General features: G+C 44.3%; 3 protein-coding genes across 3 annotated transcripts in view; 2 read left to right on the plus strand and 1 right to left on the minus strand.

The window, feature by feature from the left end:
* The first annotated feature begins 4212 nt into the window (after positions 1-4212).
* Positions 4213-6383, plus strand: LOC101649903 (cytochrome P450 2C23-like). The gene is made up of 2 exons (XM_013004182.2): positions 4213-4399; positions 6181-6383. Exons 1-2 carry the CDS (start codon positions 4285-4287, stop codon positions 6381-6383), a joined length of 318 nt encoding a protein of 105 aa, XP_012859636.2. The 5' UTR covers positions 4213-4284.
* A 541-nt stretch (positions 6384-6924) lies between these two features.
* On the plus strand, positions 6925-7757 carry LOC123521822 (cytochrome P450 2C23-like). Its single transcript, XM_045291434.1, has 2 exons — positions 6925-7026; positions 7434-7757. Exons 1-2 carry the CDS (start codon positions 6940-6942, stop codon positions 7755-7757), a joined length of 411 nt encoding a protein of 136 aa, XP_045147369.1. The 5' UTR covers positions 6925-6939.
* Positions 7758-21735: 13978 nt separating this feature from the next.
* The window catches only part of LOC101650213 (cytochrome P450 2C23-like), a 44973-nt gene continuing 40356 nt past the window's right edge, over positions 21736-26352 (minus strand). Inside the window, exons 8-9 of the mRNA XM_013004208.2 lie at positions 23611-23752; positions 21736-22288 (exon numbers count right to left, since the gene is read on the minus strand). Of these exons, the coding sequence (XP_012859662.1) occupies positions 22107-22288; positions 23611-23752 (324 nt within the window). The 3' untranslated portion in view covers positions 21736-22106. The remainder of the gene's footprint in view (positions 22289-23610; positions 23753-26352) is intronic.

Below are 26352 nucleotides of genomic sequence, written 5' to 3' on the forward strand. Positions count from 1 at the left end.
GGAACGACGACTTGTGGCCTGTCCATGGGGCTTGGACTGCGCTCACTTGGCACCCCGCGCCCACAAGGGAGCTAGAGTGAACTTTCCAAGAGAGCTCACAGAAGCTGCCACGTTTTCCAGACACTCTTGCTTGGAACCCAGCTGTCCTGGTGTGGGGAGCCCCAAGTCACAGGAGAGGCCACGTGGAGATGATCCAATCAACTGCCTTAGCTGGGCCCAGGCTTTGAGTCATACCAACCCCAGTATCAGATGCATTTCCCCAATGTTTCTACCTCCCAGCCATTCAAATCACTCCCAGCCATTCAAGCAAGCCTTTTGTCTTAGGATCAGTTCTCTAGAGGAGCAAAACCAGTCTGTCTCTCTGTCTCTCTCTCTCTCACGCACATACACACACACATCCTAAACCCCCAAAACTCAGTGCTATCAAGTCAATTCCAACTCACATCGACAAGGTAGAACTGCCCCTGTGGGTTTTCAAGACTAAATATTTTCAAGAGTAGAACATTTTGTCTTTTGCCCAAGGAGCGGCTGGGAATTTCAAATTGCTGACCTTGTGCTTAACAGCCCAATGTGTAACTATTGAGCCACCAAGACTGGACACGCGCTCATGTAACTAAGAAACTGATGCGATATGTACATACTATGTGTCACAGGGTAAATAAAAAGGCATCGCAGCTGGAGTCCCGGTTCAGGGATGCACAGGTTTACTGCAAAGAAAGCATGCATGAACCTGTCTCTGCAACGAGTGCATGAACCTAGATCGGCAGGTCAGGCAGCAGGCTGCTGGCTCATGGGCCGTCGAGGCGGATCCGCCCCGACATTGGTGGGCAATACAATCGGCCACCGTCTCAAGTCTCAAAACCCAGGTGTCAGGTGATGGGCCAGATGCGGGATTTAGATCGAGCAAAAGGCTGGTGGACTTTGCCAGAGTTCACATATAGGAAGGGACTTCACACGTTGGTGGGGAAATTCCATGCTTTTAATTCCACTTTTCCATTAACTTTTAAGTGTCCCCTCATGTTGGATGCAGGCCACCCTACTGAGGAAAATCCATGTCAACTGATTGGCAGTTCATAGCAAACCTTATCCTGGAGATGGTTACATCATGGAGTGATAACTGTCAAGCTGTCTCATGACTCCCAAACTAGAGAATCATGGCCCAACCAAGCTGTCACATAACCGTAAGCTTCCCAAGGTAGGCTCTGGACTGTGTGTAGGAGAGACTAACCATCCCAGCTGAGCCCTGGCCAAATTACTGACCCACAGAATTTCTGAATATAACAAAATGCTTGTTATATTTTTTGTAAAAATTACCCCTAAGCAGCAAAATAACAATAGCTATGATTATACCATTAATATTCATTGAGTATTTTTATATGCCAGATACATAATAGAATGTTTTATAGACATTATTGTATATAGTCAATGCAGTGGTCCCATGAAGAATATACTCTAATTTCCACACAGATGCAGAAGCTGAGGCAACAGGAGTAAACAGAGTTGCCCATCATAGAAAGTCTGGGAGCAGAGATTTGAATGCACTGTCTAAGTGTAGAGGCCACAAGCATTAAGTATTCTGCTACAACACACTGCACACAGCTCTATGTATGTATCATCTTCCCATGTTGCCATACATCTTACACAGCTGTAGTCCTAGTACACCGAAATGTGTGCAAACTGATCTCTTTTAGGATACACCTGTCATTTTGTATATTTCTACACCGTTTTCAGAATCATCATTTTACCGGCTGCTTAGTTTGTTGATGACTAATGCTGATGTGGAGGAGCCCTGGGTGTACCAGGGGCTGAGCACTGTGTTGTCAATTGACAGGTTGGTGGTTCAAACCCACAAGTCGATCCATGGTAGACAGATGAGTCCGTTTACGCCCATGAGCATTACAGCCTTGGAAACCCTGGGCAGCAGCTCTGCTCTGCTCTGTAGAGTCGCCAGGAGTCAGAATCAATTCAAAAGGTTTTGAAAGTGTTGACTGAGGAGCCCTGGTGGTTCAATGGTTGAAGCACTTGCCTATTAACTGAGAGGTGGACGGTTTGACCCCACCAGCTTGTCTGAGGGCGGACGATGTGGTGGTCTGCTTCCGCCCACAGACACAGCCTGGGAAGCCCTGTGAGGCACTTCGCCTCTGTCCTATGGACTCACTGTGGACTGGCACCAACTTCAGGGCAGTGGGTTTGATTTTTTTTAATGTTGATTTACTGTATGAATTGGCACCAACTTCAGGGCAGTGGGTTTGATTTTTTTTAATGTTGATTTACTGTATGAATTGGCACCAACTTCAGGGCAGTGGGTTTGATTTTTTTAATGTTGATTTACTGTATGGACTGGCACCAACTTCAGGGCAGTGGGTTTGATTTTTTTTAATGTTGATTTACTGTAACTGCACAAATAATTGCCCTATTATTATTGTCTAAATTGCTTACAGTTTCCTTAAATTGGAAAGGATAGCATTGCAGCATACATCTTTATACGTTTGTAGAACTATTTCTATAAATTTTAGAAGAGCAATCAGTGGGTCAAAGACAGTTTTAATTATTTTCACTAAGTACCCCTTAAATTTCCAACAGCATTGTGGAAAATTGATACAATTTTTAAATGCTTGCTGATTTAGTGGGTGCGAAATGGATATTGAACAGATATTGAAACATGTTGAGCTAGGCACAAGGTAGAGGGTCAGGATTCCCAGGGGATATTTGGAGAGGTGAGTCCAATACCTAACTACAAGAGACCAAAACCTCTGAGGAGAAACAACGGCAGGAAACAAATTATGGAAATTCGGGTAGAAAAGAGAAATGGCACTGAGACATTAAAAGAAAGGGGGAAACAAGTTAAAGGCAGATTCCCTCCTGCAGAAGCGTCCCAAGAAGGCTTCCCAGAGAAGCTTTTAGAAATGCGTCTGAAAGGAGAGCCAGAAACTCAAAGAAGGAAATAGGGCAGCGACGAAATTGTGAGCCAGGAGCAAAATGAGGATGCAAAACCGCGTGGTGAGTTTAGTGAGAAGATCACGGATCACCTGTGAAACCAAATCCTCCGAGAGAGAGAAGTGTAAAACCAGAGCCCCGGGGAGGGGTGTTGTGAGCTCACCTGCCATTTGTACTGACCTTTCACACAGCCAGATGGAATGAACAAAGTCATGTGTGGGAATGTGCTCCACCTGCCAATGGTCCCCAACCCCCGTCCAATGCTACCATCCGTCCACGTTGTGACCAGAGCTTGGCTTTGCTTTTCTGTATCACAAAACGTGGTCCAATCCTCCTCCCTGGGGGATGGACAACAGAAAAGTGGGTGAAGGGAGACGTTGGACAGGGCAAGATATGACAAAATAATAATTTCTAAATTATCAAGGGCTCATGACGGAGGGGGTAGCGGGGAGGGAGGGGAAAAATGAGGACTTGATGCCAGGGCTTAAGTGGAGAGCAAATGTTTTGAGAATGATGAGGGCAATGAATGTACAAATGTGCTTTACACAATTGATGTATGTATGGATTATGATAAGAGTCGTATGAGCCCCTAATAAAATGATTTAAAAAAATCATGGGAGAAAGGGTCGAGCCAGCCAGGGTGCATTAGAGCACCAAGGGAACACAACATTCCTCTAGTTCCTTAATGCTTCCTCCCCGCCACTATCATGACCCCAGTTCTACCTTAGAAAATTTGTCCAGACTGGAGCATGTACACTGGTACAGATAAGAACTTTAGACAAATGAAATCCAGGACAGATAAGCCCCTCAGAAACAGGAATGGGAATAGTAATGAGGGTAGGGGGAAGGTGGGGGGAGAAGAAAAAGGAAGGGGAAACTGATCACAATGATCAGCATGTAACCCCCACCCTGAGAAGGACAAACAACAGAAACGTGGGTGAAGGGAGACAGCAGATGGTGTAAGGTATGAAAATAGTAATAATTTATCACTTATCAAGGGTTCATGAAGGCGAGAGGAAAAAAATGAGCTGATACCAAGGGCTCAAGTAGAAAATGTTTTGCAAATGATGATGGCAACATATGTACAAATGTGCTTGACACACTGGATGTATGGATTGTGATAAGAGCTGTTAGAGTCCCCAATAAAATGATTTATTAAAAAAAACATGTGGTCCAAACCACAGAACACATGTGCCCTTGAATTGCCAGATAAGGGCCCTGGGGGAACCCAGGTAGACACACGAGATGGGCCCTTGGGAACTCGGGCTCTAGGACCCAAAGTGCTTTCTGGTTCTCTGCTCTTTCCCCCTAGGAATCCTTTTCAGTCAAGGAGAGAGGTGGAAGCACATGCGGCGCTTCTCCCTCCTGACCCTGAGGAACTTTGGAATGGGGAAGAGGAGCATCGAGGAGAGGATCCAGGAGGAAGCCCGGTGCCTTGTGGAGGAGCTCCGGAAAACAAAGGGTGAGTCTCACTCAGCAGACCTTTGGGAGCCAGGATGTCCCCCCACACTGACCTACACGCTCCTCCTCGGGGAGGCACTTAGGAGCTGTGTCTGCTGTGTTAGTCCAGGTAGACTAGAGAAACACATTCATAGAGATACTCGTGTATAAGAAAGAGGTTTATATACAAGAGCAATTGAACATTGAGAAAACAGCCCAGCCCAGTCCAGATCAAGACCCTAAGTCCGATATTAGCCCATATGTCTGAAACCAATGTATACAGTCCTCTTCAGACTCACAAAACACATGCAATGACAGGCGAGAGGGTAGAACGTCTTTGGACCAGTGTCAATGGAAACATCTCAGCTCTGGCAGGGGTCTCTGCATGGCTTCTCCAATACCCTGGGCTGCACCATGGTGGGTCCATGTGTCTTGTCAGGTGCTATGTCTCCCAGGGTGTGAAGCAGGGAGAGAGTCTTTTCTGCCTCCAAGGAGGAAAATACTGGATTTCCCAGAATTGGCAGGAGAAGGCCATGCCCACACAGAGGCCTCATTGGCTGTGATCTGATTGACAAGCTAGGCTTCATCCCTACACTCTTAATCCTCAAATTGACAAATGATTATATATCTAGCACAGCTGCTAGCGAGCAAGGTCAGCAGTTTGAAACCACCAGCTGCTCCTCAGGAGAAAGCCGCCTCTTTCTACTCCAGGAAAGATCCAGTCTTGGAGACCCGCAGGGGCGGTTCTATGCTGGCCGAGTCAGAATCGGCGGCACCATTGAGTGTCCGAGCCCAGGATCTGCTCTGATGCAGGGAGTTAGTGAGGAGAAAGGAGTGGGGCAGATAATGAGTCAGGACTCTGGTATCCTTTTGACTTGGTTGATGTCCCAATGGGGCTCTTACCAAACCAAACCCAGCCCCACCCCAGGAGAGGCCATTCCACTGCACAGCCGCCTGGAGGACAGAGCATCACTGTTCCACAGCGTCTCCAGGATGTCACTCTGGATGGAAGCCGACCGCACAGCTCCCTCTAGGGAGAGGCTGGTGGGTGTCCTCACTACCCACCTCTTGGTTAGCAACCTCCAGCTTTAAACACTGTGTGCCCAGGGCTCCCTGCGCACCACGAGTCCAGACATTCAGACACGGAACTGAGCTCCGCTAGGACATTTTCCTCACCCTAAAAAAATAGGGCTACAAGTCAAACCTCAGGACGAGGACTGAATAATAGAACACGTGTCCACAATACCCCAAAGCTCACCGCCTTCACCCCAATGTCACTCACAGCGCCTCTGTAGGACAGGGGAGAACGGCCCCTGTGGTTTCTGAGTCTGTCACTGTTTTTCCGAGAGTAAAAAGCCCATCTTTCTCCCACGGTGCGGACTGGTGGATCTGAACTTCGGGGCTTACAGACAGCAGCCCGCCACATCACCAGGGCTGCTACATAAGACCCAGCCTGTGGTAAACACTGCATCACATGACGGCTGCTGTTAGTAGATCATGAAGTCCTAGGTGGTGCAGGTGCTTAATGTGCTCACCTACGAACTAAAGGCCTGAAAACTCTCCCCAAAGTCAGCCATTACACTCCCCACGGGTCACAGTCCTGCTCTGACACACGTGGAGCCGCTGTGAGTTGAAGTGTATCGTCACGTGTCCTCGTGGAGCACCGTGGTCAGTCTCAGGAGCAGTCCAATCGTACATAGCCGTGACTGTGTCTGCCCCAGAGCAGAAGAGGTCTTGTGCTTGGAATGACACTGCAGGGTGCTCCCCTTTCTCCAGGTCAGAGCTGTTCTTTTCTTCCACCAGCCCAGCCCTTTGACCCCTCCTTCATCTTCTCCTGTGCTCCGTGTAATGTGATCTGCTCCGTCCTCTTCAACGAGCGTTTCCAGTACACTGATGAGAGGTTCCTGTACCTGATGAATTTGCTAAATGAAAATTCCAGGCGCCTCAACTCTCGATCGAACCAGGTGAGGCTGAGACGGTCTCTGCACTTGGGGTTCTCTTCCTGACTCAGAATGCCTTCAGGGTGAGGGGTGAGGAGTGCTGACCCACACCATGGACCAAGTGCCAACGTGGGCAGGCCACTTTCCCTCAGTCTTGGCCAGATGGATGAGTCAGCATCACTTAGCCCAGCATCGAGGCCAGGTTGCCCTCTGCCTCCCACCATGGGTTTACTCAGACAAAAGAAGGCAGCACATTCTGCTCTCAAGGTTCTTGTAAGGACCCTAAACTCCTATTCTCCACTGTGGCTAGGCAGAGGAGACCCGAGCAAGCAGATGGGAAGGGCTGTTCTCTTGCATCGAAGTCTCTCTTCTTTATGAAAGCTGGGGAAAGGACGCTGCTTGGTCAGATAGCTCAGAGGGTTAGGCGTTCCATTCCAAACGCTGGTCTCCTCTCACAAACTGAATTTCCTGTGTGTGTGTGTGTGTGTGTGTGTGTACACACATATACACTTTTTTACCTCCCCATTTTCAGTTGTATAATCTCTGGCCAACACTCATAAAACATCTTCCTGGAGAGCACAGAGCATTCTTAAGAAGAATTCAGGACGTGAGAAATTTCATCATGGAGAAAGTCAAGGAGCATCAAGAGTCTCTGGATCTGAACCACCCTCGGGACTACATTGACTGTTTCTTGAACAAGATGGAGCAGGTACACCCTGTGCTGTCGTCCCCAGGCACCCTACCTCCTCATTCCGTGCAAGTACAACACGCACTCATGATTACACCATGTAGGTAATTCTTGATATTTTTATATATTATAGCGACAGTAGATACTGTTGTCATTAATAATTTTGCTAGTTACCGCCATGTCAGTGCTGACTTGTGCCAGCCTGATGTGGGACAGAATGTGTTACCTGGTTCTGTGCCATCATCCTGAGGTTTGTGAAGCCATGATTGTGGCTGCTGAGCCAGTCCATCTGCTCCCCTCTTTGCTGACCCTCTATTTGACCAGACATCCATGTCCTTTCTCAGTGTTGGTCTTTCCTAATGACATGTCCAAAGTAAAGGAGCCAAAGTGTCTTTAACTCATGTGGCCATGAACTCTTCCACTTTCAGGAGAAAGACAATCCGGCATCTGAATTTAACTTGAGGAACTTGGCAGCTTGTGGATCTAATTTGTTTGTGGGGGGAACAGAGACAACGAGTAGCACCCTGAGATTCGGGCTCCTGCTGCTAATGAAACACCCTGCCGTGGAAGGTACATCAAACACCCTAAGAGCCATGGAAGGATGGGGTCAGGGCCCTGGAGAGCGGAGGGGAGACACAGGCCGGTATCTGCTGCTCTTTCTCTGGGATGCCGTGCAGAACCCCAAGCAAAGGGCCGTTCACTGTGGTTTTATTTTTATAGAGCAGAATCCCATGATGGTGTTGACAGGATAGAGGAGTCTTTTGAGAACTCAACACTTAATGAAGCTCAGAAACAGAGGGAGCTTCTGAATTCCACATCTTAATTATGAGATGAAAAGCCAAAGAAGGAACCTGAATTAGATGAGGGACACTTCTCATTTTCTGCCTGCCACCACCTGACAGTGGCTTTTAACACATTATTTTACCTGCAGGCCTATGTTTTCCCATCTTGACAATGGATCTGGCTCCCCAAGTGAGATTTATAGCGCCAATTGCCCTTGAAATTCAAAGCTTTTTGAATTTGTGTTCGTTCGATATTGTTCCCTTTGATGTTGTAATCTGAATGGTGTAGTTAATTTTGTTATGGTAACCAGAATGTTATAGTCAACTTTGGTACTGTTTCTTGTATAAGGAAGGTACCTTCTAATGCATGCTTGCTCTTCTTATTTATTTATGTATTTATTATTAAAAGATCATTACTGGGGACTCTTACAACTCCTTACAATCCATACATTGCTTGCATCAAGTGAATTTGTATATTGTTGTCTTCATTCTTTTCTAGACATTTACTTTCTTGGTATCAGCTCCTCTTTCCACCCCTCCTCCTCCTCCACCCTCATAACCCTTGATAAGTTGTTATTATTTTCATATCTCACACTGACTGCTGTCTCCTTTTCCCCATGTTTTCTGTTGTTCTTCCCCCTGGAGAGTGGTGTATGGTTATGTGTCGGTCATTACGATCGGTTCCCCCTTTCTTCCTTCCTCTCCCTGTCTTCCCCCTACCCTTCTGGTATCTCTGTTCCCACTCCTGTTCCTGGATTCTGTGTATCATGAGCTCCCATCTCTGGTCTGGTCTGAATTGAGAAGCAGCACTGGGGTCATTGTAGTGGGGGCTGAGGAAGCCTCAAGGAACCAGAGGAATCTTGTGTGTTTCACCGATGCTTTACTGCACCCTGGTTGACTCATCCCTTCCCTGTGGCCCCTCTGTGGGGGGATTGTTCCCACCACAGATGGGCTTTGGGTCTCTGCTCCAATGCCCTCATTCTCAACAATATGTTTTTGCTTGTTCGTTGTGTTTTTCTGGTGCCCATTACCGGTCTCTAGGACTCCTATGGCGGCATCGGTCGTGTGCGCCTTCCTTGTTGCTTCTCTGCTGGATGGCGGCTCGTGTAACTTCAAGTCTTTAAGACCCAGACACTATATCTTTTAATAGCCAGGCACCATCCGCCTTCTTCACCACATTTGCGTATGCATCCGTTTTGTCTTCAGTGATTGTGTCAGGACGGTGAACATCTCAGACTGCCGATTTGTTAGAACGAAGTGTTCTTGTATTGAGGAAAGGTATGAGCAGAGGCCCGAAGTCCTTCTACTACCTCAGTGTATTGCTGTATAAATACATGTACATAGGCCAATATCTCTATTTTTGTGGATTAATATATTTACATATGTACACCTCTATGTTTATACCTCTACCCACTGCTGTGCTTCCTAGGTCCTCCCTCTGTTTCCTCTTACCTTCCTCTTGCCCCACTTCACTTTCCTCTTATTTCTGCCTTTTGGTACCACCTCTTAGCTAGTTTGTTGTTGCTCTGACATCCACCCCAACCCCTGATCCCTATCTCCTCCTTGCTATTTACTCTAATACCCAAGTTGTTCCCCTGTTCATGGCACTGCCTGCTCACCACCCCCTTCCCCCACCGCCCTCACCCCCCAGGTCTTTCCAGGACTGTTGGTCCCACCGCTCTCTCCTCAGGTACACTTCCCATGCCTGTCTTATAGGTAAGCACACCGACTATGACATAGCCCAAACTGGTTAAAAAAAAGAGACTGAAAAGAGAAAAGAAACAAGAAGAAAAAGAAAAGGGAGGAAAGAGAAAAACAAAAAGAGAAGAAATATACAAAAATACCAGGTCAGTGTGCTGGGCTTCATGACTGTCCAGGAGCTGCCCCTCCCAGCCTGGAGTCCCTTTTGAGGGGCTCCTCGGGGGCTTCATAGCTTTGCTTTGCTCCAGCTGCTGGTCTGTTATGTTCCTTTCTTGGTTTGCCCCACTGTGGGGGGTTCAGACTGCACTACCTCCCCACCGTGTGACCCCAGAATTGTTCTCTGCTGAATTATGCTCTAGTAAGGGGACACGAGCTGTTGCCACCCAGTCCAGCCCCCTCTGTGTCCCATTAGCTCCCTGAAGGGATGTCATCCTCTGGGCCTGGTGTGCCAGCATGGGGTCTAGTCCGGCTCTCTTTTTCTCTTTTTCCTTCCTGGTCTGCTTCCGTGTGGGGGTGGCATGCTGGCCTTTCTGCTCAGCTTGTAGGTTCGGTGTTCTCTGTCACACCTATTTCTAGGGAGGGGGTCAGTTCGTCTCTGGTTGGGGTCACATGCTTGCTCTTCTTGAAGTTCCCAGAAGGTTAAAATCAGTGCTGTACCCTGTAATGCTCCCTAACCCTAAACATTAAGTAACATTAATTTTGCTTTTTGCTTCTGTTCACACTTGCTTAAGTCTTGAACAAAGGATAAATGAGTTTTTCACCTTTAAAAGATGGACTGAAATGTGGACTCGGGACTGCAATCAAAGAATTGTTTTTTAGATTCTAGCCGTCTGGTTATAACCGAATAAAGACTCTTCTAAATTATCAAGCCATTATAGTGGTTGTCATTTATTCGAATCTGCAACATTTTGGTTCCCTGACCAGGAAAGCTACTGTGCCTTGATGCTTCTGTCCGGCAACTGCTCCTGTAAGTGTGGAACCTCTAGGGGAGGTGTCCCCTGGTTTCACCAGGGCCCCAGACTCCTACCTTCCAGTTGAGCAGCTGCCTAGAGATGCTGGAGTTTTGGAATTCGTCCTGAGTCTTCTGTTCTTCCGGAGGTAAGTTTGACTGTGGGACCAGTCTTCTGGTTTGACTTGGGAAGGGGACTGGATACGGGCTGGACTCTTCCTGGTCGCTTCTCACCAGGACGCTGGCTGAGGATCTGGTAACTTGTTCAGCTGGCGGCTGGTCTTTTCAGAGCGTCACTTAATAAGTCTGGTGCCTTGAATTGGCAACTGGTTTGCTATCTTGTTGAATTGCCAACAAGTCTGATGCCTTGAATTGGCAACTGGTTTCTTAGCTTGTTGAATTGACAAGTTCGGTGACTTGTTAGGTTGGCCCCTTGTCTTTTAGTCACTTAACAAGTGTGGTTCTCAGGTTTGGCTAGCCATAGCTGTTTGTATCTTTGTGTAACCTGGCCAGTCTAATTATTGTCCTCGCGGTGTGTAAATGTCTTTGTGTTTCTCTTGCAACTCTGGTGTATATATAGACCTGACTGACTGGACATCTGGACAAACAGAAAAACATTTCTTTTGATTGTTACTTTTGGGCTTTCTATTTGCAGGTTTAAATTGTTGGCTAAAAGTAAATAAATTTTAATCAGGACAAAAATTTTTGCTTATACATTTAAAACCTTTGTGTGGTATTTTTTTAAAGAACATGGAGTGGTTTTATCCACAAACCTGGGATTTGAATCGAATCGGCCAGGGCACTTGGCAAAAGTTTAAGCCTTGGAAGGTAGATTTATTTGTCTTTGTGCCTTTGTTTTCGGTTGCCTCTGAAGATCTTTTGCCTTTCTAAAGTTTTATCTGCTTTGCAGTGCTGTTAAAATAGATAACCTGTTGAGCTTTGTGTCTTTGTTGAAGACTTGAAGCAGTTTCACCCAGAGGTTTGGGAATCGGAATGTGTTTTTGAGTGGGTAATTAATCTTTGCTTCCAAGAAATGTAAATTCAGCTCGTAAAAGGAGATTTATTTTTTAGCAACTGTTTATATTTTCACATCTTTGGCATTAATATATATATGTAGGTGTGTGTTTGCATCTGATTAAAGCTCTAACCTTCTCTCGTCCGTGGAGAGTCCCTGGAAAGCAAAGAGCAGCCATAGATGCTGGCTGCCTACTCTCACCGTACAGAGCAGGACATGTCCGCAGACACTGGCTCCCTGCTCTGCAGAACTCTGGCAAAGGCCCTGGCTTTGTTTTGTTCTAAACTTGTCCCCCACGTGAGATGACTGCCAGGAAAGCCTGGTTGTGCTTCCCACGTCACGCCGGAGGAGCACGGTCGTATTCACTACGAGGCCCCAAAAGCTGTGTTGCGCTTCAGCAGGGGTGGGACATGAAAGGAAATAAAAACGCGCTTAATTTTTTTTAGAATTAATAGAAATTGCTCAAAGGGTTTCTAATGCCTGGAGAAACAAGCGAAAGGGCTGTAGTGGAGGCCTTAAAAGAAACAGACCCCTCCGAAGCCGATAAAACCAAAGACAGGGTTCATGTTCGGAACAGGCGGCCCTTAGGAAGGAACCAATGCACATTTAGAAAGAAGAAAAGCATTCATAATAATAATAATAATAATATACTAAAACCTTTGCTCAATCGAGGAAAAAGTTGTGTCTGCATTTCATCAGATAAAAAAGTATACATTGCTCTTCAGTCAGAGACCAAATCATTGCTCCTGAGACTCCTGGATGCATGTTTCTGGCCACGCTGGCCGTGCTTGCTATTCATCTGAAGTAAGTGCAGAGCCCTCTCATTGGGCTTACAGTCCTCATACAAGTTTTAAAGAGTAATTGCCAGGACCTGTGGTTTCCAGCAGTGTCACTCAGTGAGCTCCAGGACCATGGGAAGATGGCCAGAAGTCACTGTCTCAGCAGGAGAGGACATGCCTTCAACTCTACTTAAATCATAACACTTACCCAGTGTGCATGAAATCTGCAGAAGGTGGTCTTAAGGCTAAAATGCAAGTGTAAATGTCTTGGTTTTCTGTTAATTAGACTAATTATAGACTTTTCTCCCTAGCAGGAGTAACTTTAGCTAAATATAAGAATAGTACTGCACAGCTTGACAAATAAAATAATGATTTTGTAAAGTTTTCACATAAAATTATACAAAATGAATGGCATTAATTACACTGTCAAAGGCCACATTACTATATATTAATATATATAATAATTAATTGGGTTCCTCATAAAAATTGTTTCAAAAGTATAAATGCAACTATTAGTAATTATGTAAATTATGCTATTTGGAATTACACAAAACCTTTTTATTGGGCTAACACTCCATCTTTTGTTCCCCTGAACAGTGAGACTTGTAAAATTGCTTGCAGCTACACGGCCAGAGGTCAGTAAACAGCCACACTGTTTATGCAATTGGGATCTGAAAAGAATATGAAAAGTTAAAGTTGTAAAAAAATAATAAAAAAAGAAAAGTTGAAGTCTTAATTTAAGTGCTAACATCCAAAGATGTCTCTGCTTGGCTCTAGTAACGGGAATCTGTGATCAGAGTTCTAATCCCCAGTGACACACAGGCCCTGGAAGTGGTGTGTGAAGATGGGATCCGCAAATAGGAGGCAGGGAACTATTACCCCTGTAGGTAACATTAAATGAACTTTTAGGGTTAATAAAGGCACTTGAGTGACGCCCCCCCCCCCAGGAGGAAGGAATCATTTGCAAAAACCCGCACTTTGGGTGTCTCTCAGGTGACAGGGTGCAAACCCGGAGGTTCTGGTATGTCTGACGCATAGTTTTCAGCTGTGACTAATCATGAGCATAATACCTGGCACGTGAGCACTGCTAGCAGAGCGGTAAAAACAACCTCCAGGGTGGGTGCCGTTCCTTGGGAAGCAACAATGTCAGGTGCTTTGTTGCTGAGCTTCCTCAGTTGTCCCCAGGTTGGTGGAAGACAGTGCGGGTGGAGAGGGCAGGCGAGGCGGTGACGAATAGACCCAGGCCCAGATTGTCTCCGACCTGGCTAAAGAGACAGACGCTGGAAAGGAGAAACCAAGGAGGGACTGGTTCCCCCCCGTGAAGGGAGGAGATGACTAGCGCACTGGAGCATGAGTCGGAGGGGCTGGACAAGGAGCCTGTTGGAATCCATCAGGAGAGGAGTCAGCTGTTTCCCTGATGGTTTCCAAGTAGCTGGTGACACTGCTGTGAGGCGGAGGAGGCGGCAGGCCCGTCATGGGGGCGCATGAATCGGTCTGGGATCCACGCCGGAGAGTCAACACCTGTGGAAAGACGCAAGCAGATCCTCGCCCACAGTGAGTAAGACGTCTGGGCCTTTCCAGGTCCCAGTTAATCCATCTTTCCATTTTACCAGTGGTTTAGGCTTAATGTCAGGACCCTGAAAATGTACATACATGGGTGTGTGTCCTACTGAATTACCATTTAAATGATTTGTAACAAACATAGCATGCTGTAAAATATGATGTGGAGAGTGATATTTAAGCTCTCCTTCCTGCAAATGCTAGATTTGGATTTTAAGTGTTTGATGAGCTCTTTCTACTATGGCCTGTCCTTGAGGGTTGTATGGAATTCCTGTAATCTGTTTGATCCCAAAAGTGGAACAAAAGTTCTTGATGAGTTTTTATCTCTCTAGGCTGTCCCAAAATGGCAAAACAATAAAACAAGTGTTGAATTACATCCTTAAGTGCTTCTCTGGTACGGGCTGAGGCAATGACTGCATGTGAGAAAGTCTCTATGCATACGTGCACAAAGGAAAGTTTACCAAAACTAGGGATATGAGTAACGTCCATCTGCCTTATGTCATTAGGCATCAATCCTCGAGGATTGACTCCAGTTGGTAAGGTTGGAGCCTGAGTTGGGCACATGGAACACTTTTTAACAATTTCTCGTGCGGCTTCTCTGGTTATGTGATACTGTAATCTCAAAGCATTAGCATTTTGATGATGCAAAGCATGACTCTTGGAGGCCTGTTCTGTGGATAAAATCATGGATCGTGTTAAGGCATCTGCTTGCCTATTCCCTTCATGTATAGGACCTGGCAGGTTACTGTGAGATCTAACATGCCCTATAAAAAATTGTAATGTACGTTTGCTTATTAAATTTTGTAATTTACTCAATAAATCAAATATATTGGTTTTCTGGAGAGGAATGGATGCTGTCTCTATAAATGGAAACAATTTAACCACATATTGTTAATTTGAATAAGATTAAAGAAAGTATTAGATAATGTTTCAAATACATATATTACTGCCATAAGTTCAGCCTTTTGAGCGGACTTCTGATAGTAGAAAATGAAGTCTTATGATCATCAACTATAACTGCAGCTGTGCCATTAGAGGATCCATCAGTAAAAACAAGGGACACCAGTGGAGTGTCAAATGGTTCCTTAGAGGTTTTTCGAGGGAAGAGTACAGAGTGGTCTTTTATAAAATGTAACAAAGGGTTGTTAGGTGAATGATATGCTATGATTCCTGTATATCCTGCAAGGGCAAGCTTCCAATCTGGATCAGATTGCAAAAGGTTTTCAAGCTGATGAGAATTGTAAAGTGATATAATATTCAATACTTCTATACCAAACAACTCTCTACTCCTTTTTCTTCCCTTTAAGATAAGCAATGCTATCAAGGAAGTATAAGGCGTGACCATTTTAGGAGAATTGGAAGCTAAATATAACCATTCCAGGGGTCCATTCTGCCACAAGCATCCCGTAGGGGAATGGACAGTAGGTAGCAAAATCAAAGACCAAGGTTTTAAATAGCCTAGTCTTGTTAATTGGTTATTCATTATTGCTTTTTGCACATTTTCAATGGCCAATTTTCCTTCCTGAGTCAATGCCCTAGGTGACTTAGGGTTAGGGTCCCCTTGTAAGATGACAAATAAAGGTTTCAAATCATTAGTGATTAGTTTTGAAAAAGGACAAAACCAATTAACAACCCCTCATAATTTTTGAAAATCATTTAAGGTTTTTTAATGAATCCTGCCTTAATTGTATAGTTGAGTAATTATTTTCTCTCCCAATATTTTCCTCCCCCAAAAAGAAAAAGGGGGTTCTGTTTGTATTTTTTCTGGGGATATTTTCAGCCCCTGTTGAGTTAGAGCCATTATAGTATCTTGTAAAATTTCTTGCAATATACCATGGATTTTGATGGGCTAAAAGAATATTATCCATATAATGGATAACATAAGCTTCTAAATACTTATCCCTAATTGACTGCAAGGCTGCACCTACATATTTCTGACACAAGGTAGGGCTCTTTGGAAGCCAAAACCCAAAGGAGGCGGGGGTGTAGGCCAGCCTTTAGACTTCTTAATTTTAGATTTAATTGCCAAATTATTCATCGAGCCATAATGGAGCTTTTTACAATGACCTTTTGCGTGAACTAAGGGTAAATCCCAATCATTGTCATGACATCGGGCAGCTGCTTCTTCTAAGTCGGCTTCATCTTCAGGCGAAGTTGATCATCACTTTCCCCTGAGTCGGTGTCAACAGTAGAAGTCTGTTTCCTCTCCGCTTGGTCCGCCTTTAGAGGCGCTTTCTCATCTTGCAAAGAAAGTTTCTTGGAAAGTTGAGTAACCGAGGTTTCTTGTAAGGGGTCTTAGGAATCTCTCACTAAGCTCCATAAGGAGAATGTTTCTACAGGGATTTCTCCAGGCCCATGTTCATTATAGCATTCTTTTAATTCTTCCCCTACTTTAGTCCATGCATCTAAACTGACGGTACCTTCTTCAGGAAACCATGGACTGCATCGCTGTACAAAGTTTAAAAATCCTGTTATCTGATGAGTCGACACACGAACCCTTTTCCGTTAAGAATTTGCTTTAGAGTTTCTACAAACAACAGTCGTCTTTCCTTAGACTCACTGTGGCCCATACTTCTCAAGTTCTTTATCTGGTCACCCCTACTTACCTGGTTGCCTGCCGCCATGGGGTCTGCAGTGCCCTAGGTGAAGTCCTAGCCACACCAAAAACGAGAAAAGATTACCTTCAGGTCCCTGTTCGGGGTGCCACTTGACAGAGTCCAGCTCCAGGAGGGAGGGTTGAACTGGATACCTGAAGGAGGTGTGGAGTCGGCGAACACAGACGAGACAGACACGAGAGATGTTCTGGTGGAAGCAATCTCTGCTGAGTTCTTCCAGACAGCTTTATTTATACCGTAATGTTTTGCAGACCACTACATAAAAACAGTGCTTTATGATTAACTCCAAAATCACCCTTATCATTTCCACTGAAACCTGATAAAAGACCATTTTAATGTCTGTCCTTTTTACTATCACTTTCTGTCCTCTTCCTGGTTCTTTCCCCCTGTACTGTTTGTCTTCTACGTCACATACTATTCTTGATTGAGGTGTTCAGAAAATTTGGTTAGACTCGTATCCTACTCACTGCCCTATGTTTTGTTCACAAGGTTTCTTTCCTGGTTGACTAACTTAACATAATGAAACTACCTCATGTGCTGCTTCAAAGCCTAATGTCTACAAGCAGAGTTAAATGCTTCTCAGAGTTAAATATTTCCCTTTACAAACTTTCCCATGGTAACTGTTCCATTGTCTACCTATGTCTCTTTTATTTTTTATACTCCTGAGGCACCATGGGGAGCCAAACCGCCTGATTCTTTGCCAAAGACTTAATATTTCCCTTTTTACATGTTTTCTATTAATGTGAACCATTCTATGTAAGCCCCTGTCCAAGGTAAAGGGGTGTCAGTTGGGGGAGGCAGTCTGTACCATCCTCTATATCGGGGAGGCCAAAAGAGCCCCCCACTAGCTAATCTGAATGGAATCCAGGGTTTTTTGGTAGATTTCATTTTCTCCTCTGACCTTCACTTTGAGGTTTCTTCCTCACTCAATTCCCACATATCCTTCTCAGAATTCCCAAAGATGTCTCGCTGTCTAAGCCTCTCCAATGCCTCAGTTAAGCAAAGCCCTGTCATATTGAAGCAAGTTTTAGATCTGGTTTTATTCGTACTTCTCAAGACTGCCCTCACATCCGCTCCAGGTGTGGTAAGCATGACGATGCACAAAATTCTCAAGAATGGATTTAACAACAGCAAATATTTGAGGGATGTTGGAAACCCTCGCTGGGAAGCTCCGCTCTGCAGAAGCTTCTTCCACCAGGCTGTAGCTTTGCTAGACAGCATGGCTAGGATGGCTCCCAACAAGTTATCGTTGGTTAATCCTATCTAAGTTGACTAAATAGATAAATGTAAGCTTAAACTAAGGGGACAAAAAGGCCCCTTAAGCCTCTCTGGCAGAAACCACGCCCTTGATCAGAGTGGCTGATGAAAGTCAAGGTGGCTGATAGAGGGCCCTGCCCTCACTTAAGTCAGTCAAAATCTTGAGGCCATATTTTGTGTCAATAAAAGTGTTTAAGTAAAAGTTAAAATAAAATAAATGAAAATTAAATTTGTTTTTAAAAATCGAGTTTAAAATCTGGCTCTGCTACAGCTATACTGTTTTCTTTTAACTATTGTTATTAATACTGTAATTGATAAAAATGATAATTGAACAGTAAAAGAATAGGTGGTTTGTAAGCCTATTTGCTTTCAGCCATCAGTTTGAATCTTTAAGATGGGTGGAGGCCACCATGTAAAGAAGGCTCTGACTAGGTCAGCCCCACCCAGTGCTTGGAGTGCTCTGGACATTTGCAGACACTGGTGAAGATTGCTGCTGGCAGAAGAAAAAGGGACCCTTTTGGTTTTCTTTTAAACTTTAAACGTGGTTTGTGCCTAAGGCTGAAAAAAAATTTTTTTAAGCCATGAAGAAACTCAACTGTCTAGGACGGAATGTTAAAAGAAGCCAGTAAGCAGCCTGATATGCTTGCTAGTTGAGTTGACCAGTTAGGTCCACTTGTGTGGAAATGAAATAAATTCAGCAATCAGTCTGGTCACTAACACCCGAGAACCTGGTTCATAGGAACTAAAGAAGAAGATAAGAGCGGTTGGCTAAAGCTCCTGGCCTAGCCCAAGAGGGCTACAGTTGTTAAAAAAAAATTGTGACTGGGCCCAGGGTCAAGACGGCCAGCTCACGTTGAAATCACCAGAACCTGACCAGATGAAAAGAAGATTTTTGAGCCTGTGAACTGGTGCACATTGCTGCTGACTTTATGGACGACCTGTCCGACTTTGACTTTGCTTATGGATGCAGACCCACAAGTTCCGATCGGAACGAAGATTCTTCACATCAAAGAACTTGCTTGTCTCCTCAGAGCACTAGGTTAATATAAGTAAGCAGTATAGAAATTGGATGCCCAAAATTGGGTGGAATGAAGACACAAGGTAACTGGCTTACAAACTTTCATAGATAAAAATATAAACTATCTTTGTTTTGTTCCTTTATAAAATATTATGTTTAAATAAGGCTGGTACATTTCAAACTATGTATTTTAGTTTTATTTTGTTAGAACTCTTGTCTTTGTTTTGAAAATTGTATGTAGCTAAAAAGTTGTTTAAGGGTTTCACGTTAGTCCCACACCGACCCTTCCACTGTTCCAAGGCCGCCCGCAGGCACACAGATTCATCGTTATAATTGGCTGAAGTCCTTCAAGCCTGACAGCATCTCCAGCACCAACTCCACAACTTCTTGAGGAAGGCAGGACCCCAGCTGAGAGCGAGCAGCCTCCCTGTGCACCCATTCCAGCCCGGTGCCGGTGTCCTTAGAAAGCGGTTCATGCCCACGGGACTCACACCACGCTGATACGGCCTTTACCATCATGCTCACAATTCCAACACGGTCAAAGTGGATGGACTTGTTGCCTGAGCTCACTACTAGCATCACAAAGGCTGCAGCCCTATGCAGAATGAAAGGCTCATTCTTCTGTAAAAGACTCCTTAAACTGAGACCATCTCGGGTTTCTTGATACTGATATCTCAGTCTAGGTTTTCTGTAAATTGTAATCGAACTCTTAAAATGTGTTACAATAGATCATAAATGTATTTTAAGGCTTTCCCAGAAACTGTTTTCTTGCTCTTTTTGCCTCACCACCTGCTTGTCTGCTCGTCTGTTTAACAAGTAGGTGACTTTCAGCCACAGCTCGCTGCACTCATCCCCCAGAGTAAATGTTAGCGGATTAAAAGCCATCATTTTTAAAAGGTCAGAACAAATTCATTAGGAGAGTTTATCCAAAACCGTATAGAACCTGCTAAGCTTATGATATTGAAAACCCAGTCTACCAACCTAAGTGCAGAAGTTACTGATGAATCAACAATTTGATTCCCAAATAAAAAGAGTAGGGAACGAGGCAGCTTAGCAAGAGAAACTCCATTTTTGTAAGCTGCTAAGTCACTTGCCTGTTCCTCCCTCACATCTCAGAAAGTTGACTGCTGGTTGACCTGCCCACTCTCCCTCGCCTTCTGGGAAAGTCTCTGCTGTGATTAATTTTATAATGTACTCCAATGTTCCCAGGTTCAGGACACTACAATTAGTTTTGACTATTCTTCAATATATCATTTGTTCTGATTCAATTTTGTCCCCTCTGATGTTGTAATCTGAATGGTGTAGCTAATCTTGTATGGTAACCAGGCTGTTATAGTCCATTTTGGTTTTGTTTCTTTTATGATAAGGAAGGTACCTTGTAATGCAGGCTTGCTCTTCTTGAAGTTAACAGAATGTTATAGTCAGTGCTGTACCCTGTCATGCTCCCTAACCTTAAAGAATAGTAACATTAGTTTGGCTTTCTGCTTCTGTCTATGCTTGCTTAAGTCTCAGACAAAGGATAAATGAGTTTTTGCCTTTAAAAGATGGACTGAAATGTGGACTCATGACTACAATCAAAGAGTCGCTTTTAGATTCTAGCAGTCTGGTTATAACCCAACCAAGACTCTTCTAAATTATCAAGACATTATAGTGGCTGTCATTTATTCAAATCCGCAGCATGACCAAGGCAGCCAGGACATGACTATGACAGTGCAACCTCAGTACTGTGATCTCCATCAAGGACACACCAGGCAAGCCCCCGAGGAAACTACCCCTCCCTGAGTTGACTGGGGGGAGGGAGTGAAGGTAATACATTTCCCAATGCACCCTGCCTGACTGCAAGACTGTTCATGCCCCTAGTCAGAAATAATTCAGTGGAGGCTCTGTAAATGGATTTTGGGCTTTCACTGTTATCCATAGCCTTCTGCAAACTGGGTGCTCAGCATTTAAGCTCTAATGCATGGCAAAGAATATTGAAAGTACTATGAACTGTCAGAAGAACAAACACATCTGTCTTGGAAGAAGTACAGCCAGAGCTCCTTAGAAGTAAGGCTGGTGACACTACGTATTACATCTTTTGGACACATTATCAGGAGAGGCCAGTCCCTGGAAGATGACATCATGCTTGATAAAGTAGAGGGTCAGTAGAAAAGAGGAAGGCCCTCAACAAGATGGACCCACCCATTGGCTACAACGATGGCCTGTAGCATAACAATTGTGAGGCTGGCGCAGGACGAGGCAGGGCTTGATGCTGTTGTGCATGTGGTTGCTAAGTCGGATGGAACCTAATCAATGACATCCAACAGCAGTCAGCCCAGGGAGGGGCAGTGCTGCCCTCAGGTCTTGCCGGGGCATGCCCTCAATGGAAATCGGTGTTCCAGGGCCACAAGATCTTGAGTCCCATGGGTCATAGCTTGACCAAGGTGGTGAGAGAGAGGGCGACAGAACCACCCTGTAATTTGCAAGAGTGTGCATCTTCCAATCATGTCCCTTTTCCACGTCTGTAGTCCTCCCTGTGCCCATGATGAATTGATCCACTGTCAAACGTGCTTTTGTGAAATTTCCTTTGTTTTCTATGTCCTATAATTAGCGATGTGGTTTTGATCCCTTGGCCACCATTATGGCTTCAGGCTGATGGTCTCCCTCATCTGCATCATTTGTCTTTGTCTTGCCTTTTTTCTACTTAATATTTACTAAAGGGGTCTCTATAAAATACATTTGACTTTGAGGTCTTCTCCCTAGAATGAAGTCAACCATAAAATCTTTGTTGAGAATAAGCTTTATTTTTTAAATGTGGCAAAAATCATACGTGATTTCAATTGGAAATAGAAAAATACACATAGATCAATCTGTAATGATGTCTAGTTTAAAAACCCACCAACTGATTAGAAATTAGCATTATATCTAAAAGCACCAAAATAGTGAAACCCAACCCACGGAATCAATTCTGAATCACAGTGATCCTGGATAGGACGGAATAGTACTGCTCTGCTTTCCAAAGCTGTAAATCTTTATGGGAACAGACAGCCTCATTTGTCTCCTGTGGAGCCGCTGATGGGTTTGAGCTACCGATATTGTGGTTAGCAGCCCAATGACTAATCCACAGGGCTAGCTACCAGGGCTCCTTAGCAAGAAATGGTAAAGGCTCCACTATTTGTTGATTGCCCTGATCCAGGCCATCTATAGGACTGGTCTGATTGAATTGGAACTGGCTTCAATGGCCATGGTATACCTTGCACTTTACGAAATCCAGTCATTTTTGCCAACGAATTTGTAGATTTTAACAAATGTCCATCAACTTTTTAGTGTATAGGATTTCTAGCCTAAGTGGCATTGAAAAGAAGAGATTGTCATGAAATAAATTTCCAGTAGAGGGAAGCAAATTGATTTCCAATGCAGCTGATTGATAGATAAAAGTTCTTCTCTTATCTAGGAATGAGGCATAACTTGAAAGGTGGTGGGGAATTGATAATCCCACTAGTGATAGGTTTGATGGGTAGATCCTTTGGCTCGATGAGGGGCTTCAAGGAAAAGTTCTGCAGGATGGTGGTGAGGAAGAGGAACAGCTCCATGCGTGCCAGGCTCTCTCCCACACAAGCTCGTTTTCCTGGAAAGAGGAAACACCTCATCAGCTCACATTGAGATACTAACCAGAACTCAAAATCTGCTAGAGGACAGTTCATTGGCAAAGTTATTCCTGAGAGATACTTGGCATCACGATTGAAACCCCCTAAAGAAGCTTACACTACTTCATTCGGTGATTCTCCTTCTGAGAACTTCTTTGCAGGAAACGGAGATTCGTGTGAGGATGTCACTTGTATCCAGTGTGTATGATAGTAATGAATTAGGTGAAGCCTACACGTCCATGGATGGATTAAAAAATAATTACGCATTCAGCATACAATGCAACCCAAAAATGTTTATCTGAAAGAATATTTAGTACAATAGTTGTTCAGTCACGATGTATTAAGTAAAAGCACTTTATCAAATAGATTAGAACTGACTACATTTTATTTTAAAATATACATCTGCTATATACATGAATAATTACTTGAAGTATATACAGTAAAATAAAGTTATCTCCATACGGTAAGAGGGCAGAACTTTTCCCTCTTTTTCTTCTCCATCTTCCATTATTTTATGTTGAATGGTTATTATTTCTGTAGCTCAAAACAAGAGGGTTAACTACTAGTTTTGGGGGGGAAATCAATGAGGAGCATAGAATAACAAGGGGAAAGATTGTGTGCCACCAATCATAAACTGGTTGACATGGCGATAGTGACAGGGAGCTACTCAGCTCTGGTCCAGACACAGGGGTATGTGGGGCTCTGAAGTTTAGAGAGAAAGAAGGAAGATGAGGTGACCAAGGTCCCCTCCATGGCCTCGAGTTCTAAGAAACAGAAAACTTATCACAGTTAACCACTCTATTTTGTGTAAGAAAGACGATTTTGCAAAGAAAAGATCAATAAAGTTTGCAGTGACAGGTCCCTTTGTCATCTGGTAATACATACCCTCTGCATTGGATTGACTTGTTATTTGTTAAACTGTCATTATGTTCAATTGTCAAACCACAGAATAGTCCCTGGGTAATTCAGCTGATCCCATCGGGTAGAGGAGCATAGTGCTTATGAGGTCAGCAGTCATACCGTGGGGAAAGGCTGAGGTTTTCTACTCCTGTGAAGAGTTTCAATGTCAGAAACCCACAGGGACAGTTCTAGTTTGTCCAATAGAGTCGCCGAGAGTCAGCATTGACTCCATGGCAGTGAGATTGGTTTTATTGGTGAGAGACTTAAATGGCTCTATCTAAATTTGGATGATAAGAGTTTGAAATGATTGACCTTGCCATCATCAAATGAGATGTAATGAATCCAGTGATCTGGAAATGGTGCAGAGGGTCCGTGTGTGGTGTGGGGGGTTATTTGTACTTACCAAGGGAAAAAGGCACAAAGTAGTCTGATTTCATGAAGTTGCCGTTTTTATCCAAAAAATGGTCTGGGTCAAACTTCTCTGGATTGGGAAACCCCTTGTCATCGAACAAGACTGAAGACAGTAACGGAAATATAATCGTGCCCTAGAAACAAGAAATGCAGAATGGACAGGTATTTGATTATGCTGATCCTGCAGAATGGACAGGTATTTGATTATGCTGATCCTTGATTCAGAGACAAGTTTAAGTCTTAATCATAGTTGCTGTAGGAGGGCTGAGTTCTTTCAAACTTTTCAGGTGAGTCATTGTCTTGAGTTACAGCTCATATACATTTTATACATGATCTCAGCTAACAATAAAGCAATTCTGTTACAAAGGAAAAATTAGTAAAGCCTTTTAGAACAAATTGGTGTGATTGAATTTAACTCAGTCTTGGCTGGATCTCTAAGATGCCATGGTGCCCCTGTTGGGCAAGGGGTGGACTGTCAACCTAAAGGCCACAGTTTGAACCCACCAGGCACTCTGCCAGAGAAAGACTATCTGTTCCCAGAAAGACCCATAGTCTCTCAAATGCTATATAGTTAGGATTGACTCTACTGAAGTGGCAGGAGTGAGGCTTATCCAACTGCCTACCTGGGACTGAGTATGTGTTCTGACAAGCTCCTGCGAGTCCATTACCTGTGAAGTGCCATAAACCTGAGAAGGTGGTTTCTCCTCTGGTTAAGCTAAGGCCTTATGGAAATACACTCTGAGGGAGGACATTTTGGCATAGCTGTCTTTTGTACAAAGTTGATGAGAGGAATTTTTTTTTAATTTGTCGCTCGTTTTTTTTAGGGGCTCATACAACTCTTATCACAATCCATACATACATCAGTTGTGTAAAGCACATTTGTACATTCATTGTCCTCATCATTCTCAAAACATTTGCTGTCCACCTAAGCCCCTGGCATCAGGTCCTCATTTTCTCCCCTCCCTCCCCACTCCCAGCTCCCTCATGAGCCCTTGATAATTTATAAATTATTTTGTCATCTCTTGCCTTGTCCAACGTCTCCCTTCACCCACCCTTCTGTCGTCAGTCCCCAAGGGAGGAGGTCACATGTTGATCCTTGTCATCAGTTCCCTCTTTCCATCCCTCCCTGCCTCTAGCCTCCCAGTATCGCCACTCACATCACTGGTCCTGAAGGGTCATCTGCCCTGGATTCCCTGTGTTTCCAGTTCCTATCTGTACCAGTGTACAGGTCCAGCCAGACTTGGAATGCAGAATTGGGATCATGATATTAGGGGGCGAAGGAACCATTTAGGAACTACAGGAAAGTTGTAATTTTTTCATCATTTCTACATCGCACCCTGAATGGCTAGTCTCCTCCCCAAGACCCCTCTGTAAGGGGATGTCCAGTGGCCTGCAAATGGGCTTTGGGTCTCCACTCCGCACTCCCCCCATCATTCACTATGGTACGATTTTTTGTTCTGATGATGCCTTATACCTGATCCCTTCAAAACTTCGTGATCGCACAGGCTGGTGTGCTTCGGTTGGTGTGCTTCTTCCATGGAAAAGAATATTTCTTCATGACAAAACTGTAATAAAAGTAAGGGTCTCAAGGCTAACGTGATCTGAAATTTCCAAGACTACTTAAACATTTTGATTAATGAGGAATCCTCACATGCTCTTGAGATGTCTGATTATAGCTGTGTCAACCCTAACCCTAGCTCTAGCCCTAACATTAACTATAACTCTAACCCTGAACTTTTTTTTTAACCCTTAACCTTTAATACTTAACCCAGGTATTATTACTTAAGCCCTAACCTGGCCTTAAACCTAAACCAAGCCCTAACCTTAATCCTAGCCTTAGCCCTAGCCCTAACCCTAACCCTAACCCTAACCCTAGCCCTAGAATAAATAACAACAAAAATAAAGTTGTATCAACTTCAACCAGGGATGTTTTATGAGCCCAATGAAAACTATAGCATATGATGAAGAATCCTTGTACTTCATTCCTAAAATCAATTACTGTTTGATGTTGCCCCTTTGTACCCATCGCCCAGTAGAAGCCGATTCTGCACTCCTAACCCGTCCACAAGTGACATCAAGGAAACTGAAGACTCTCTTTGTTTTGTGAATGGTGTTGATCTGTGTGAGAAATTGTTCGTGGGTGGCCTCAGTTCTCGATTGTGTAGACCGATGCCCACCAAGTCGGGTGTGGTCCCTCTGAACACCTTCCCACAGGCTGAGTGGACTCTTCTCTCCGGCCGTGTACCGCGGGATGCTGTCTGTGGTCATGGGCAATAGTCAACTGCTGGTGAGAAACTGGAGTTTGCAACTCGCATGGTCTACATGTGGGCTTTTTTGAAAAAAATTTATTGGGGATTTTTGTTTGTTCTTTTTTCAATGGTATTTTATTATTTATTTTAAAAATATTTTTATTAGGGGTTCATACGACTCATCACTATCCATACATACCTCAATTGTGTAAAGCACATTTGTACATTCATTGCCCCATGTGGGCCTTCTTGTCATTGCTGCCTCCCTTCCAAAGAGCTCGATTTTATTGTTGCTTTAAACCCTAACAGCTTACTTTCGGAGGAATTTTCTTTTCCGCCTGGAGTCGGGAGGGAAAGAGAGACTAGGGGTCTTGACTCTGTTGAAATCTGCTGAGTCACCTCCTTCTTCACGTGCCCGAAGCGGAAGCGTCACAACCACCGCAGGCAGTGTCCCCTTGCTTCAGAAGACTAAGGTGACGCTTCTC

The sequence above is a fragment of the Echinops telfairi genome, unplaced genomic scaffold (assembly GCF_000313985.2).
Source record: "Echinops telfairi isolate 266 unplaced genomic scaffold, ASM31398v2 ScPeMD7_70;HRSCAF=299, whole genome shotgun sequence".
Lineage (NCBI taxonomy): Eukaryota > Metazoa > Chordata > Mammalia > Afrosoricida > Tenrecidae > Echinops > Echinops telfairi.